Source organism: Tenebrio molitor, chromosome 6, assembly GCF_963966145.1.
Source record: "Tenebrio molitor chromosome 6, icTenMoli1.1, whole genome shotgun sequence".
NCBI lineage: Eukaryota > Metazoa > Arthropoda > Insecta > Coleoptera > Tenebrionidae > Tenebrio > Tenebrio molitor.
This window is the reverse complement of record NC_091051.1, coordinates 20,255,792-20,274,374: the sequence shown is the minus strand read 5'-3', so window position 1 is coordinate 20,274,374 and position 18,583 is coordinate 20,255,792. Positions and strand designations below refer to the sequence as shown.

Sequence of the window (18,583 nt, the reverse complement as noted above, 5' to 3'; positions counted from 1 at the left end):
AATTTTTAATGTCCTCGAAAGTACGCAAATTCTCAGCTAAAATTTGAACGTGTTATTAAAAATGTCTCGCAAAGTAAGACATTTATTAAACTCTCAAATTAGTTGTTATTAGTTGTTATTAACTTTATTAACATGCTGCGCTACTAATATCTCTAATAACCTCAATTTTTATATGATGAGATTTTTCACCCTACGTCAAAAGTGTACAATGTTGTCAGCTCTATTTTGGGTGTAAATTGCGATGTTGTGGTTCTTTGATTTAAAAATAGACCATACATATACAGTCGATAGACAAATAAAACTGGGACAAAAATGACAATTACGTAAGTCAAAATTTACAAAATTGCATTGTTTAATTACGGCTTTCTCACAAATAGGTTAACTTTAGTACGACATATTATACAGACACTGACAAATATATTGACAATTCAATGGTCTGATTTACATAGATTAAATTTTAAGGGTCCTGTGTCCCAGTTTAATTTGTCCATCGACCGTACATCCATACAGAAAGTGTCAACGTGACATTACTGCGTTCAAGCGTGTCACGTCATACGTAGCGTTCTGTGCAACCCAAAATACATTTTACAAAGCATTCATTGTGTTTTGGTAATTAAAAAATAAATCAGGAATCCAAGTAGGTATTCTATTAGTTTGAAAAGTATATCTGCATTGCATTTTTCGTTCATATTTAGTATTTGAAAATGTTTTCGAACGATGACAGAACCGACATGATCCTACTTACTCATTACTTTTGTGATTGTAATTGATTATTATTGTTAAGAAATCATACTTTATTGAGAGAGATATTTTTCTGTCAGAACTTGACATTCATTAGGCTGACTTTAAAAGCTACCTATCGTTTTGTGTGCATTATGATTAGGGCCCGGATTTTAGGCAATTAAAAAGTCGGAAATAGGTGCCTAAAATAGTCCCTTAAACTACTGCAAATAGTCCCTTAAAAACTGAAAATAAGCCATACTAGGTCCTTAAAGTTGTGGTTAATTAAATTAAAAAATGTGTTTTTAAAGTTTTAAGTAGGTACACACAACAAGATATTTACTAATTATTTTTTATTAATTAATATACAATACTACAAGTTTGTTAGTTATTTACATTGTTACGTATTTACATTGCATACAAGATATTGCTCTAAATTTTCTACTTTAAAACATTGTCGGTTATCCACCAAAATGGACTTATATTTTGAAAAACTTCTTTCTACCTCGCAAGAGGTAATGGGCGCAAATTTGTAATAAATTTCTTCCATTTTGGTGTCATGTTCCGGCACATCTTCACCTCTAAAAATTCTTGCCAATTCTAGAAGAAATTTGTATCCAGGATTTTTTTCAGTAACATCTTCAAGTTTTTTTAATGCTACTGCTGCTACAGGGCCTGGAGATTTTTTTAGGGAGGTAAATACGTTTTCAACAATTTTGATTGAATCGGTTAAAGGTAACCCATTTTTTTCCAATTGAGTAATACTTTCGCAGATTATTTTAAAATTACTGCGAACATAAATTAATTGGTTTTTTATTCCGGGTTTCTTCATTATAGACTGTGCTTTTTGAATAGCAACAGCAGAACTTCCATCAAAGGACATGACAACCTGTGAGTAGTTAAAAACAGTTTAACAATCAATTAATTTGCTTATCTTTTATATACTTACTTCTTTAATGGAATCAAAGTGTTCGCTGTAAAACATAGCAGCCTGAAGCCATGTTCCCCATCGTGTTAAAATTGGCTGTGGAGGCAGTGGCATTTCTTTTAGTTTTTCTTTGTACATTTCAACTCTCAAAGGTGCCTTAACGAAAATTTTTTTCACGTTCGAAATTAAATTATCCACATCTTCATATTGATAGCGAATTTTTTCAGCCACTAGATTTAAAGCATGCGCTAAGCATGTGACATGCACAATTTTTGGATAAAACACCTTAAGGTGTCTACCAGATTTTATCATATATGGTGCTCCATCCGTTACAAACAAAAGAAACTTTTCAGCAACAACTCTGGTACTCCACAAGATTTCTACGCATAGAAATTTTAAATCAAAATAAATTTAAAAAAGTGAAAAACCCTTACCTAAAGATTGATTTACGAATCTAGCTATTGTCTCATGATTTGTTCTTTCTAATTGTTTAGACGCCAAAAGATAAGATTTTCCAGGTTCATCTTCTGAAAGTTTCCCAACCAGACAATTCGCCACATATCGCCCAAGTGCATCTGTTGTTTCGTCAACTGAAACCCATATGTTAAAAGGATCCAGCTCATTCCGAATGCGGTCAATAGTCTAAAAGTGAAAATAATTTTAAATTAAATATTAAAAGATAGTATGTTCATACATCTTTGTAGCATTTTGGTAAATAATTTTTCCGTAAAGTAGACTCATCCGGAATTTTTCTACCACAATATTTTGTCAGAAAATTCTGAAACGCAGGATTTTGTAGTTTGTGCCATGGTATATTGGCAGCTAAAAAGACGTTACAAAGTTCCATATTGAATGTACTATTTGCCGATTCCTCCAAGTTCTGTGTCAGCAACGTTTGCCGAAGCGGTGTCATAATGTTCTCTTTATAGATGGCCGTTTGCTCATGCTGTTGCAAGTGACATTTTTTTTCGCATATAAACTACAAAAAATAAAATTTTCAAATAAGTAAAAAATATAAAATGACATATTTTTAATTATGCTTAACTTACCAGTTTACCACAAGCTTTACAAAACATTTCTCGGGTTGATTTTATTTCATATAAATCTTTCTTGCTTGTCCACTGTAATATTTTTTCGCGTAAACTAATTTTTTGTTTCGGCATTATGTTCACTTTAAACAGGTTCACAAGAAACACGACCACTGCACGGAGATAAAGTAAACGAGAAATGACAAATTTGTAATGCTTATATTTACGTCTCCCACCAAATTTCAGAGGAGATGGTTAATTTTATATTTCTTAAATTTTTAGAAAATGACACCCTTAAGGTTTCTCTTATTGTTTCACTTCGGGATTTTAATTTTCGTTTTTATGGCAAGGACCATTTTATAAACGTTAAAGCTTCTAACAATACCTAAGTATCAGAAAACATTAGACCGCGTATACCTGCACCCCTTCGAACAGAGGCAAACAGATAAACTCTGTAATTTATGCCAGTCCAGTCTAATGGTTTGTGGTACTTAGGTATTGTCGGAGTATTTACCGCTGACATCATGGTCCCAACCGTAAAAGCGAAAAAGTAATTCCTGTATTGTACTGCACTTTGTACATTTCAGTAATTACATCTCCTTAAATTTTAAAATCATAAAGCATTGTAAATTTTATTGAGGTACCACTTTTACATTTTCAATACCGTAAACTTCCCAGAATTCGAAAATTGGGAAAAAACCGCAAAAATGAAATTGATTTTTGGTCATTTTAGGCATGTTCAGGCAGTTAAAAGGTAAAATAGGTATTTAAAGGGCATTTTAGGCCGAATAGGCAGAATCAAATATGGCTCTAATTACTCTAATTAAGCCAGAAATCATTTATAGACAAGTTTCATACATGTGCCTTAAAAAATAAAAATAGTCCATTTTGCCTAAAATCCGGGCCCTAATTATGATTAATATAATAGGGATCTAGAAAGCTTTATAAATTGTATTTTGGGTTGCATTTTTACCTGGTCAGGCTCGTTATTAACCCTGTATAAATGACCAAGATACTAAAAATTTACGTCAAATGTCTGTTGTCTATAAAATGCGTATGCGTTCCGTAAACTCATTGTTAGTTTTCTATTATAAACCAGAACGATTACATCTTACATACCACGGCATAAGCTTACAGATATCATCCTAAGTTAACATCCATTATAAACCCACCCTAAGGGTTTTGCCTTGCCAAAAGGACGCATTGAAATTTGCAGACTGAGATATTCTAGAGTTCTCCTAGAAGTGGAAGGAGCCATTGGTGTCTCTTCAAGTAGCACAATTGCAGGATATTACATCATTACACAGGGTTTTTAATGTTTTCGACACTGATTTTCGTCAGACCTCCTAAAGCGATACACTAATACGCAATATCTCATTCATATAAAATTGAATATTTTGCGTACATTTTGCTACATACTTAATTATAAAATACGGGCTATTGGGCTTCACGCGGGAGGATTTTGCTGAACAGGATAGTTAAATAAAATGATGTTCAGAGCAAATAAAAATCATAAGGGGTTCTTTGTAAACTAGTTTTCAATTTCCCTCTGAAGCAAGTTAAAATAGTGGACCATTGTCAACAGTATTACAAATTACGTAAAACTGTCCATGAGGCACGTTTTAAAAGAAGATCGTATAGATCTCTATTTATGCAGGGTTATTATAAATGTTTCTAACATGGTAGGTGGCTGTGCGCCGCTACGCCAACTAGATGTTTATACAACCTGGTTACGAAAATTGGAGTCACTTTCCCAAAAGATGGAACCACAAAAAAAAAATTAAATGGAATTGCTGGCAACATTGTTTTTTTTTACGTAACCATGCTTTCAAAAAATGTAGTTAAATGTTGGTGGTAGCTGATTAGGATATGTTGCACGATAATGATCCTGCACTATTACAGCTGCTGTTCTACCAGATCGACCTTCTTAATACCATTTTATGATACTTATTTGTTGACAGTGACATTGACAATTGTTAAAAATAGTGACAATTGTACGAAATATTGAATTCTATGTTGCCATTTAATTAAATATATTTTTTTGTTTCTCATATTTATTGTAAAAACAGCGACATCTCTTGGTAATATGAAGAAAAGTGACTCCAATTTTCGTAGCCACTCTGTAGGTTTATAATAACCCTGTATTACCTATTATATCCGGTGTTTTTTTTTTTTAATTTCACCTCGTAGTAGGCGTTGAAGAGTCGACTGTGAACGCACCACTCGTGTAAAATGTAAGATTTAAACAGCTGATCCGTGATCCGCAACGCCTACTATGAGGTGAAATTTAAAAAACACACAAAAAACACATTACACAATGTTAAATTATATGACATTCATTTGAATGTCGTAATGACATACTTTACTGCATTAGTGTGGTAAAGTGACATTTTTTAGACAAATTAGACAAATTATAAAATGCCTGAATTTGCATTTTACCTACGACTTATCTGTCGTGCAATCGAAAAAAAATCGAGTAAGCCATGACTATTATGGTACACTTGTCAGCGCTAGTTTAACTAAACCATGATAGTCATAGCATAGCTTACACAATTATTTATTTCGAACGCACGAAATACGAAATAATGAAAATTTCAGAGTTAAGTATAGATATAAAATTAAATTTAAAAAAATATAAACAATAAATAATTAATAATAAGCGATATCACAACGATGCCTTGTATACTTAGAAACACATTGAGGCGTGTTAGAAATCAGATTTTTAATATCTGCCTGGGATATTCTCTGCCTTCCTGAATTCGATGTCGAAGTTCTACTAGATTGTTAGATGAGCCCTGTAAATGGCATCTCTTGACAGCTGGGTATTACATATACATATGATCTGTAGAAGATAGGTCTGGAAAACGAGACGGCCATAGTAGCAAAGTTACTTGGTCACATTCAAAAAACTCTCTTGTAATTCGTGTTGTGTATGTACGTATACTGTCTTGTTGGAAACTGCAATTGTTCTTCAGACTATTTACATAAGTGATAATTGATGACACTGACTCGAAGACATTCTCACTGTAGCGCTCACTGAATACTGGAGGAGACTAACTTCTGTATGATATCTCATTCCAAACCATATTTGCCTGAGAAAGGGCGATAGGTAGGTTTTTCAACAGCAAATTGAAAATTATAAATTTCACTACATCAGCGTCTTATTCTTCTGCTGCCATCATGGGCCTGCAATACCGAGATTTGTCGCTTAAACCAATTTGATATCATTTAAGGGTCCAGTGTTGTTTCTGCGAATAGTCTTGCAATTCTATAATGTAGAGCGAGTGGTTGATACAGATATGAACGGTATGACCTTATACCTTAAAATCTTATTCTTGTAAAAATTACTGTCAATTAATTATATCTAATTGCTCCATGATTATAAAATTGGTTGTCCTACGAATCTAATATGTACAATGGTTTTGTTGTACAGTTCGTATTTTTTGTATAGCTTCATCAACACCTTTTCGTTATCTCTTAATCGCAAGAGATTTTCCATTAGAAAGACCGCCCCCTATGAATACTCCATTCAGCTTATATCGCCTTTACTCCGCGTACTTCCATGAAAACATGAAACGCAATAATAACAAATTTCCTTTTCAGTGAAAAACTTGTTCAGCATTCGTTGTCGTTTCATTCGCACTGGTTACTCCCAGCTCGTTGCACGAATCGAGGTGGCTCTTCACTATCATCAACACGCGAACGAATCATCTAATTTGATGTTTGTTTTGTACACAAACGCCCACGAAGATTAGAAGAATTCGTGCAAGTTTTGTAATCGATCTCTCTAAAAATAACATGTCCGCCTAAAAATAACGTCCAGTAACATTACGACTATTTTTGTAATTGCGAGGGTTGTTACGGAAAATTGTGTTTGTAATTATGTGATAAAGTGGTCGAGGCGCGAACTTAATGAATTTGTGTCGGGAGAATCGATAAGGGTTTGTAAGTTATGCTGATGGGAATGAGAGGGGAATATAGACGTGGTCTCTAGTTCTGTTGAATAAATCGGATTTCTGATAACGAACCTTACGACACTGTGACGATGCACACAGAACGAGTGCAAATGGCGAAAAGGATCAATTTTGTGTAGTCTTTAACAAAATATTGCCATGGGAAAAGTGATTGGTTTTTCAATTAGAAAACAAATTGTATTTTGTAAAATGAACTTTGAGACCATATTTTCAGCTGAATGTGAACCAAACTCTGTTTCGGTCTTTAACATTTTTCAAGTTACAATATCAACTGTAAGATTTTAAAAAGAAACTTTAATTTGGGGTTGAAGAGTCGATTGTGAATACACTACGGATTACGGGTCACGGATCAGCTGTTTAAATCTTACGTTTTTACACGAGTGGTGCGTTCACAATCGACTCTTCAGCGCCAACTTTGATCGGAAATTTAAATGAACACCCGATATTACAATGTTTTGGTGTTCACATTTTTTCCACGTTTTTCGTAAAATATGGAAAATTTCACAATTTCACCATAGAAGAAGAAAAAAGTAGCGGCTTCAGAAATTAATTAAAATAATAATTTAGAGAGTTTGAAGTCTCTTGGAAGTTTATAGACAGAATATTCAGTTCTCAAAACTATCATCAATTTGAATGCAGCAATTAATATTTCATAATTTAACAATCATCACGGTGGCTGAAAATCTGCTGCGGTGGTACTGGTAAAGGGTTATGTGGAAGTTTTCCTACAAATTAAAACAGAGTTTTATGACAACATTTTAATAGTCACAGCTCTAACAAGGTTCTTTATGTTCTACTACTGTACTTTATTTACTTAGCGTTTTCTTTTTTTAACTAGCGATTAATTATTTTACCAAGCTTTTCCTCTTTTTATCGAGCGTTAATTTTTTTTTGTTCGACACTGTCAGAATTTGAGAATTTTCTTCTCTCTGAACTGATTTTGATAAATGTCACAACTTGTCAAAACGAAACGTCAAGCTAATTTTAAAGATTATGGGACCTTTAAAAATGTAGTATTCAACTTGTTCGTTAAATAAATTACTACATATGTATTCTGAAACTAAAATTACGAATAACTAAAATACGTATTCACCTGCTTATACTTTTATTTAACCATTTATTTTGTGTAGGTGGTACAGTGCATTCACTTTTGTTTTAGACCAGAGTAGGCTATGGAAATTTGGCGAGTTGTATGGTAAGACTGGCTGAATGACAATATACATCATGTATAATATTTGAGGTTACACTTTCTTGTCAAAATTCATGACCATGTAGCTAAGCATTACCATTTTCCAATTAACTACATAGTTTCAAGGACTCAATAATGTGTGTATGTATTTAGTGATAAATGTAAATATTGCACAAATTTAAAACTAATTTACCTTAATATTTAATAATAATGTCAAATTTGACACTGGCAGTTCGAACAATTTTGATTTTGTTATTTTGACATTGCCCCGATACCAACATTTAAAAAAATTAAAATAGCCTACTCTGGTCTGAAACAAAAATGAATGTATTATAGGTGCCTAGTTTAGAAAAAGTCCAGCGAATCGAAAAAAAATTATACAAATTTTTATTTCTCCATTGTTCATTTTGCGCCCTCAAGATTCGTGCGCCTGGAGCAGACTGCTCCACCTGCTCCACGGTAGCTACGCCACTGGACCCGACACCTAAGAACTGCGGTGACAGGATAACACTCATCGAGTTCTCCATAATAAACAAGTCATGTCAGGAAAGGTTTGCTGTTTCTTGAAAGAATAGAAAAACAGCTGCATAATAAACAAGTTTCAAAAAGGATGCTGCCAGATAGACACCAAAAATAATAATATCGAGGTACACTTCTGAGTCAAACTCAATCATCATTAACCAAGAGGGTTTGTTACAATGGATGAAACTAGGATTTATTGCTTTAATTCGAACCAAAAGAGAGGGAATACCTAAGAATTTTGTCAGCAATATCTAAAATACATATTTCAATTCAGAATTGCAGATACAGTGTTTTTTTCCTGTTAAGTGAATCAATAGGTTCTTATATAAACGAAATGTTACGTTATTGTTCTGATGTGAAGTTAATGACTTACAATTAATTAACAATCGCTTGACGCAATATTGAAGAACAAATAACCCCCACAAGATCCAGTTGGTTTATGAGCAATGATTGTTATATTTATGTTATTTTTCTGTCTCCAAGGTGGTTTTAAACTATGTATTACAATGCGATAATGCATTTTTGAACTGTCGTAAAATTAGATACGTAACTGATATTTGACAAATGCAATGACAGGTTTAGTGGATTTCGAATTTTTCACTAGGTAAATGTTGGTGAAGCAATGTTGCCAGACTGTGGTAGGCCATTCCATAGCACACTGTCTCTGGTCAGTGTCATGACCTGGTAAATGAAGATCGCCTTGCAATTAGGGGTCATGGGACTTTAAGATGTTTTATTTTTCAACATCATATAAATTTGTATTATCTTTGGATTTTAAAGAGAAGGTATTTTAACCTTTATTCTGATCGTTTACTTCCTAAAGACTGCGTGCTTACTTACTTAAATCATGAGTCTTTTCCTTATAATTTGCAACAGTCGTTAGTTGTTTTATAACATTTTCATTCCAGTTTCATAAAATGTTTTGACTTTTGGTTGAAAATATTTTTCTTACGCTCCTGCTTTTATTAACGTATTGTTTTGTTGTTAATTTTTTTGAAGCATAATTTTCTTTGAAAATACCCTCTACAAGGAAATAAAAGTAATGAGACTGTACATAATAGTAGATTATTTGACGAGTTCGTGTGTAAATTGGGGTTTTTGGCAAAAGGGTTTTAAAGGCCCACGAGTGCCAAAATAGTATATAAAGAACGAGTTTTATAAGGGTTGATTTGGCGCATGAGTCCCAGGTGTAGAAAACGACCCATAGGGGAGTTTTCTATGGGAGAAGTGCGCCAATGCCCTTATAAAAGAAATTTTTTATGTTATTCTAAAAAAGGTTTTTTTGTTCGACGAGCTCCTTAAAGGCTCCAAATCGTTTAAAATCTTTAAAATTAGCTTGAGTTTCGTTTTGACAAGTGGTGACATTTATCAAAATTCGTTCACACAGGAGAAAATTCTCAAATTCTGACAGTGTCGAACAAAAAATGTATTTTTTTTTCTTTGTGAAGAAAATTATAAATTAAATTATTTACGTTCATAGTTATTGTTATAATAAGACACGCAGTGATAAAATGCAACAACTTTTGTTGCAAATTTGAAATACCCATGACCTATATCTTCGTATAACGACCCTCACAAGATTATTATCCTGCTTGGTGCAATTATTACGTTGTGTCATTTTTGAGCTACTCGTATCATAAAACATCAAACCATGCTTTCAGCATTAACCTTTAATAAACCACTAACATCTCTCAACCGCCTAAATCGAACTTTTTCCGAGCTCACCTCATAAAACCCTGACACAATTTACTAAATCCGAGCTACATGAAAGGGTGTATCTGTTTAGTAACACTTGTATCTTCTTCAAAGTCGTGTGCTCGTCTCTAGTGATGCTAAGAATAAAGCGAAAAGAGTTCTGCCTTGTTGTTAGAGCATCTTTGATGAGATGTCAGATATAGGATGTTACTGAAATACCTGCTCATCTAATTTTTAAGAATCAAACGATGACAATCAGATGTGAATTGTCGCAATACGGAAAACCAATCAAATTTTGTAATAGTATATTGGGATATGATATAAGGTTAGGAAGTGCATTATAACAAAATCGAAAAAGAGTAGTCGAGATTTTTCAACTTCCGAGATTCTGTTATGGCACTTATTAACCGTATATCCCATAACGTTTTTCGCACAATAGCTTACACGAAAAAAATGGCTTCGAAGTAATTTTTTTGACAGGAATGTTTTGAAGACATTAATGTCATTAATGACTTACCTCAGTAGATATCGGTGTCGTTATTTACTTACAGCATTAGGGTTGTTGAGTTCAACTTTCAGATTGTGTCAACAACAATTGTAAGTAGCTATAAAAACGTAGCTCGGTGGCCGCATGGCTGTCGGAGACAGTGCTCCGAGGTCGCGGTCCCGGCGCTAGTGGGTTCGAATCCCACCGAAGGGGGAGGATTTTTTCGAAGGAAGGAAACTCCGCCGGGCCATGGATGTGTGTGTATGTCTAGTAGGGGCTGACGGTAGGGTGGTGGAAGGAAGAGCTACACCACCGCGAGGTCAGCAGGGTTCAAATCCCAGGCCGGATGGCCTCCCATGGATGTTGTGTGTTGTGATATTCGTGTTGTGTCGTCCAGAAAAAAAAAGGAGAAGAGAGAAGGTGGGCGTAGGTAGCCGGGGAAAGTACCCCGGAGCCCCGCCGCACCACAAAGGAAAAAGAAACCAAGCCGACCGTAAAAGGTACCTGATAGGCCTGTTAGGTGAAAAGGGAAAGGCAAAAAAAAAAAAAAAAAGTAACTATAAAAACACGATTGCGCGAAACATGTATTTTCGCATTCCCCACTTGTAAAACGTCATAATTGGAACGCCCACTGTCACACTGTAACATTCAGATTTCGCATTGATGCCCGAAAAACCCACAAAAAACTGAACGAATGGGGCACTTTGCTGCAAACTCGAATATATCAAGATAAAGTTTCGTTTGTAAGAAGCAATTTACCGTTTTACCGAAGTATTATAGTAAAATTCCTTCGAAAACAATTAAAACATTTAATTAAAGTAAAGCCTTGACAGAATTGTCAGACGTCAGCGCCACCAGGTCGCAGAACGAGACGCAGCTGCACCACACTCCAAACCTCATCTAAATCTAGTTTGACACGATGCTAAATTTTGTAGAAAATTTGTTAGAAAATGAGAGAGGACCAATGAACGATCAGGATCTGACAAAGACAGACTATGATCCTGATCGTTCATTGGTCCTGATCGAGGGTCTCTCTCCTTTTCTAACAAATTTTGTACAAAATTTATGATAATGACGCTAAATCAATTTGAGATTTTTTTGACATAAAATTTTTGCAAAAAATGGAATACGTAACTCAGGCGTTAACAGAATTCATAAGTTCGTGCCGAATTGTTTAGCCCTCGTGGGCAGAGCCAGGGCGGTCTAAAGTTACAGGCCAGGACACTGGCTACGTTGCCACATTCTCTGGTAGGCCATTCTATGACCTACGATGTTCCTAAAATTTTGAAAGCAATTCGATATTTAAAATAAATTTTGACAAGTCCTTGGTCAAATTCGTCAAACTTAAGGTACTATATCACAAAGGTATCGCCAACGGTGCGGAGATATATCTCCCTCTCTTTTAATTTCGAGCAATGTTAAGTTAATCTGTTTGATACGATACAAACATCCCTTAAAATTGTGGATACTTCTATCTTTGTCACACTCACAGGATTTATCGATAATGTCCTCTCTTTTAATTTCGAGGCGAAAAATTGTGGAGCGGAATGGCGCTACCTTCTAAAGATATAGTACTTTAGTCAAACTGAATTAAAAGCGCCTTTTAAGTGTTGCGTACCAAATTGCAACTCAAATTATGCGTCTTCTTCTTCAAATTACGTAGGTACCTGTATTTAAGTTTCCATTGAATGAGGGAACGAACCCAATTTGGAAAGAGTTTTTAAAAATCGAAAAATGAAGAAATCTCAAAAGCAGCCATGCTTGTGCTAAATATTTTAGGGGAACAGATATAAATGGGGACAAAATGAAAGGACTTCTACCAAACGCGGTGCCAATAACTTCTAATTAGGAAGAAATTACATTTTGGGAAGAAATAATCAAAATTAGTAATGACCACACAATCACTGGGCAAAATCTTTTGCCTTTAAAAAGGAATATTGAAATGAGACTGGGAAGCAAGTTACAAGAAATGGGGTGGGATTTAGGCAATGGGGAGAACAAAATTGTTATACATATTTAAGTTGGAAATGCCCACCTCGCGTTAGTTTATAACCAAACAGTTTCAATAGCCCGGAACACAGCAGAACATCTGAAATATTATCAGTAATGAGCACCGTTATTTTTCTGTCCCCAAGGTGGATTTAAACTGTATATTACAATGCGATAATGCATTTTTGAACTGTCGCAAAATTAGATCACTCATATTTGACAAATGCAAATTCAATGACAGGTTTAGTGGATTTCGAATTTTTTCACCAAATGTTGGTGAAGCAATGTTGCCAGACTGTGGTAGGCCATTCCATAGCACACTGTCTTTGGTCAGTGTCATGGCCTGGTAAATGAAGATCGCCTTGGCAGAGCCCACTCGGGTAGCAAAATCGTGACTCTCATTTGAAAAATATCTGTTACTGCATTCGTCACGTAAATAACTATTTTGGCTTCCGTAACTGGTAAACACACCTTTATCTTTCACTTTAGGTTAATGTGGCTGCGAAATTTCGGTGGCACGCACGGTTAATTTTCTCTTTTTTTTCATACGTTACTTTAATCTAGTGTAAAAAAATAAAACATTCGGTCAGCCGAAAAGTCTAATACAAATGTCATACGGTAGGTACTTTTCAGCACTCAAACTAATAGGCCTCGGCTTCGCACCGAGTTTGAAACAGTTTTGGCGCTGGAAAATACACCTACCGTACCTACTCTAATGTAAGTACATAACTGTTTATTATTCTAATTTATCTTTTAGAAAGAACAGCTGAAACTATTTAACTTAGATTATTTCCTTCATGTGTTTAGCAACCAATTGCGTGACAAATATTGACCAATCAAAACGAGAAAACAAAAAATAACACGATAAAATTTCTCTAAAATGCACATATGCAATAATCTGATAAAAAATGTCGGTACCTGATTAAAAAAAAATATATTTCGAATAAAAAGGATTGGAAATAATGCGTTTGGTTTCATTCTATTCAGGAAATAATCAGCCGTATACCCCTCGTGCAAAATTTTAATATCGGAAATTTTTTTGCTAATGAACTCAGACATCCATAAATTATTCGGTCAGAAGACCAATTATTATCAAATAAAAGCCCCCGACTTGCTAATAATTGGCCTTCTGACCTCATTTATGGATGTTTTCGTTCATTAGCAAAAAAATTTCCGATAAAAAATTTTGCACTTGGGATTTAATATGTGATAATCACAAAGATTTTTTTTCTATAATTGATTCAAAAAATTGAAATTCACGCATAGTTATCTGTGCCTGAAGTGGGTCATTTTCTGACGTGTATTTTTTTTTTGCATTGTTAGTAAGATCGAAACCATAGAAACCATACAAAACAGTGTGTGAAATGCGATTTCACGCACACGACTATTTCTGTGTTTCACTTCACGCACTGTATTTTATTAGTTACCTAGCAACATGGTCACTGCATTGAAACTTCAGAGTTCCTTCAAAAATTTGAATTTTTAATTTAAATTTTTTGAATCAATTATAGAAAAAATATTGTTTATATTTCGTGCGCGAAGATGTTTTTGTGCATTCAAAGGCTTATACTGCCTCGACCTTCGTCTCGGCGTAAAAGACCTTTTCATGCACAAAAAACACTTTCTTCACGCACTTAATATAAAAATAACTATTTTCTATTATTGATTCAAAAAATTGAAATTCACGCATAGTTATCGGTGCCTGAAGTGGGTCATTTTCTAACGTGTATTTCTTTTTGCATTGTTAGTAAGATCGAAACCATAGAAACCATACAAAACAGTGTGTGAAATGCGATTTCACGCACACGACTATTTCTGTGTTTCACTTCACGCACTGTATTTTATTAGTTACCTAGCAACATGGTCACTGCATTGAAACTTCAGAGTTCCTTCAAAAATTTGAATTTTTAATTTCAATTTTTTGAATCAATTATAGAAAAAATATTGTTTATATTTCGTGCGTGAAGATGTTTTTGTGCATTCAAAGGCTTATACTGCCTCGACCTTCGTCTCGGCGTAAAAGACCTTTTCATGCACAAAAAACACTCTCTTCGCGCACTTAATATAAAAATAACTATTTTATATTCAAGGTTGAAATAATTTCGGACAAAAATTTGTTCATTTTGACGAATTTTGTCATTGGAAAAAAGGGACTTTCATTTCAATAACTGTATAAAAGCTGTGTATCCAGCTGCATATGGAAATATGAAAGAATTTAGCCACTTTACACCTTGTTAACTTATCAAAGGCTTAATTTATAATTAATTTTTAGAACCACTTTTCTTCTTTAACCAGGGACAAAATTGTGCAATCACTCAGATGTCTTAATCGAAGCAAATTGCTTTTAGTAACAAGGATAGCGTATCGACAGAATGGGTGCTGACTGAGAAGCAAATGGTAATGCAACTTGTTAATAGCTTAAGAGAGCACTTAAAGGAAACGTAAGCGATTTAGCTTATCCCTTCGCGCCATTGGTTTCGTACCGTCGTATAGACGCTCTTCTGATAATAACCTGCTCCGGATTACATTACCGCAGGTTGACAATGATCAACCTTGAGCAACTCCCAAAGAAACTTCCAGAATTTAACAACTGGCAAAGCGGCCAACGCTGCATTCATCTCTAGTCCTTGAAACTATTAATTAAGTCCATTAGGATCCTCAGTGCTATACCCAGTGTTGATATAACGTGAAGTGGAAAACTACCCTCAGCCAGGGAAGTCGTTAATAAATTACTTAATTGCTGAGTAATTAATTACATTAACCTAGTTGTTAGTGAGCGACCTCCCCACGTCCATCAATCTTTAATTATTGTGCACTGTGAAGAACGGTCAACTACAGAGTAGTACGTTAGTGTTTTAAATTTAACTACCTATAATGAGTTAAACATAATATTTTTTAGGAGAATAAAAATGCTGAATTAGTATTCTACGGTTTTAAAACCTTCAGTAAAGCATATTACTCACACTAATTAAGATTGGTTTTACCTGATTATCTGTCCCTAGCATTATGGAATTTTAAAAGGATTACTTTTTAATACTCGTTGATCCTTTAGCTTATAGTATATTTATCCCTAATAGAAATATTGACTAAAATCATACATCACACCAACAAAGGAACAGTTTACAAACCACTTACAGTCTTCCCTGGATTACTTTACCTCCGTTCTTTGTCAAATAGCTCGATAGGGTTCAAATAAGTATATGTATTAAAAATATTTGTCTGCGGTTGTTTAACACCCTGCCATAAATTACCGGGGTGGAGTGCTTCAAGATCTGTTCCTTTGTTGGTGTGATTATGATTTTAGTGGATATTTCCATTATCTTTGGAATAATTGACCAATACACATTTTTATTGAAAGATGAACAAGTCACTGTTTACTGCCAATATTTGGCTGTTTATGATAATAATCACATACATCAATGATAAATATTTACAGAGAAAAGTTTGTTGACTAAAAAGATGAATCTTCATTCTACTACTATATTTATTCTGTTGCTGCTAGGCTTGACAGTGGCCGGTAAGTTAACAATTTATTTCATTGGAGCCATTTTCTGCTCCATTTACCTTTTGTCAACTGAAGTAGCTTTTCTTAAACTATTCTTTAGAAAAATCACAACAATGTAGTAAAATCGAAGAATTCGAATCCTGTGGTACAGCTTGTCCGCCGATTTGCACTCTTAATTGCGTTTCTGGTTTTTTTTCTCAAAAAGGGTTACATCAGGGAAGGTCCAGAAGGTCATTGCGTACCAGAATCATGCGAAAGTATGTATTATCTCCTTTGGTTTATTTTTAACAATATCCATTTGAATTTAGATGTTCCAATATGCAACGAAAATGAACAGTTTTCAACGTATGCAACAGCTTGTCCTCGAATTTGTAACGAAACTAAGCCAAAAATTTGCCCTCTTGTGTACAAAACGGAGTGTGTTTGTAAAGATGGTTACATAAGGGAGAAAGGTAACAATGGGAAATGTATTCCTGAAGTCGATTGTCAGAGGAGTAAGAATTAAAAAAATATTGTAAATTTTTCTAATCAATATTTTGTTGTCATTGCAGTTTGTGGTCACAATGAGGTTTATAAAAAATGTGGTACTGCCTGTCCTGGTACTTGTGCTCAGCCAGTGAAAGCTTGTGGAAAGCAATATGTTAAAGACTGTTTTTGTAAAGATGATTACATTTTCGATAAGAAAAATGGAACATGTATCACAAAAGACGATTGTCCTAAATATTCATAAAAGAACATTTGATCCCTTGATGTTGGAGCAATAAAAGTGTTTCTCTAAAATTAAAAAAATATATACAAAGACTAAGATCTTCAGAGCATCTCTTGAATCCTTCTCTTTTTAGTTTAACAGATTTTTTTCCAACTTCTTAAAAACATAAATTGCTCAGAAAGCTTCTCTTCCTTCCTTATATTTCGGCATAACCTTTCTGCTAATAAATACCTACATACATTACATATTATATTATTTTTTATATTTTGCTCCTATAACACAGTCAGTATAACACTCAAACGGGTTTCGAAAAGGAACTCTTTTCGATACGCGTTTCAGGAACATTTACTTAAATTGTTAATGTTAGCAGTGACTCATAGTGAGTTGCTGTTAGGTGATCACTGCATTTCACGACACTTTAAATTCAAAACTTACAATTATTCGTCTATTTGCCACCGTTACCAACCCTTATATTTGTCAAATATAATTTTCCTAGCATTATGTTTTGAACTTTTTTTAAATTTAAGGGGCAAAATAGAAAAAATATTGTATTACACTCGTTTTATAAGCCATTTTGTCGCACTTTCTAAAACGCACGTTCTAAAAAACGCGTGCGACAAAATGGTGTCTTATAAAACTCGTATAATAAATTACTATTATCTATTTTGCATCTTCAACACTCAAATGGCTTTCGAAAAAGAGTTCTTTTCGATACCGGTTTCAGGAACATTTACTTAAATTTTTAATATTGGCAGTGACTCGCAGTGAGTAGTTGCTAGGCACTTCATGACACTTTAAATTCAAAATTTGCAATTTTTCGTCTAGTTACCAGTGTTACCAATCCTTTATATCTGCCAAATTAATTTTCCTAGCATTATGCTTTGACCTTTTTTTTAATTTAAAATTTAAAATAGGGGCAAAATAGAAAAAATATTGTATTACACTCGTTTTATAAGCCATTTTGTCGCATTTGTTTGCTTTATTGCACTCCTTGCTGCGCTCGTCGTGCTCTAAAAAAACGTGTGGGACAAAATGGTGTGTTATAATTATAAAACTCGTATAATAAATTACTATTATTGACTATTCAACTCACATCAAGTTCTCCAATAAAAATGCACGACTTGTCATTTCTGGACCAGTCAGAACGAAACTTCCTGATTATTCATCACATGTGAAAATTATCGGTTATTTTCACTAGTGATGATTATCAGAAAAATTTATTATTAATTTTATTCGTTGAATAATCCCTCGAATACCACTCTTAGTCAAAGTTAAGTAGACTATTTTTGTGGTGTTCTCACTCATATTCCCCACGCTTGAGAATATCACTCGTGATATTCAAATTCAAGCATGGGTGACAATCGTGACAGCATCACAAAAATAATCGACATAATTTTGCCTACTCGTGGTATTACGAGTATAAGTGAATATTATGTATATTAAATACAGTGATTCCCATTTTTAATCTGCCTGACGTGACGTATAGTATTGCTTCTTATGGCACCTTTTGAAAATACTGTATAGTATTCTCAACTTGGTTGTATGTCGTAAAATTTTATTGCATATTATGAGCAATTAACGGGCACAATGGTTGGGTTTGAAAAGGTTGGGAAGCGGTGCGTGCTATTTGCCGTACAATGCAAATATACAAAATGTACAATACAACCCTGCTTAAAATATTACCTGATAGTAGTAAACTAGGATTTATAAGCTCGGCAAGATCTTTAACTTAAAGTACCGTAAAATTTTACAACCTACAACCAAATTGAGAATATTATAAAACCTCTATTTTCGGCCACCTCTGAAAAACGGTCATCTCTAAGAACGACCACGGCCA

General features: G+C 34.2%; 2 protein-coding genes and 1 pseudogene across 3 annotated transcripts in view; 1 reads left to right on the top strand and 2 right to left on the bottom strand.

Annotated features, from left to right (window-relative positions):
• Window positions 1-18,583, bottom strand: part of LOC138133438 (neuroglobin-like) — a 145,169-nt gene that overhangs the window by 23,704 nt on the left and 102,882 nt on the right. The gene's annotated exons all lie outside the window — the stretch shown is intronic.
• LOC138133902 (uncharacterized) lies at window positions 1,059-3,593 on the bottom strand. Its single transcript, XM_069051912.1, has 4 exons — window positions 2,343-3,593; window positions 2,083-2,290; window positions 1,670-2,028; window positions 1,059-1,609 (listed from the first exon to the last, which is right to left on the bottom strand). Exons 1-4 carry the CDS (start codon window positions 2,559-2,561, stop codon window positions 1,121-1,123), a joined length of 1,275 nt encoding a protein of 424 aa, XP_068908013.1. The 5' UTR covers window positions 2,562-3,593; the 3' UTR covers window positions 1,059-1,120.
• Window positions 15,992-16,788, top strand: LOC138133062 (serine protease inhibitor swm-1-like; annotated as a pseudogene).

What these genes read in the sequence shown, in the direction of transcription:
- LOC138133902 (XM_069051912.1), bottom strand. Translation starts at nt 2,561, where the DNA reads ATGACACCGCTTCGGCAAACGTTGCTGACACAGAACTTGGAGGAATCG. An exon ending in ATTCGTAAATCAATCTTTAG is followed by an intron (nt 2,029 to 2,082) that starts GTAAGGGTTTTT and finishes TTCTATGCGTAG; the next exon opens with AAATCTTGTGGAGTACCAGA. An exon ending in ACTTTGATTCCATTAAAGAA is followed by an intron (nt 1,610 to 1,669) that starts GTAAGTATATAA and finishes AACTACTCACAG; the next exon opens with GTTGTCATGTCCTTTGATGG.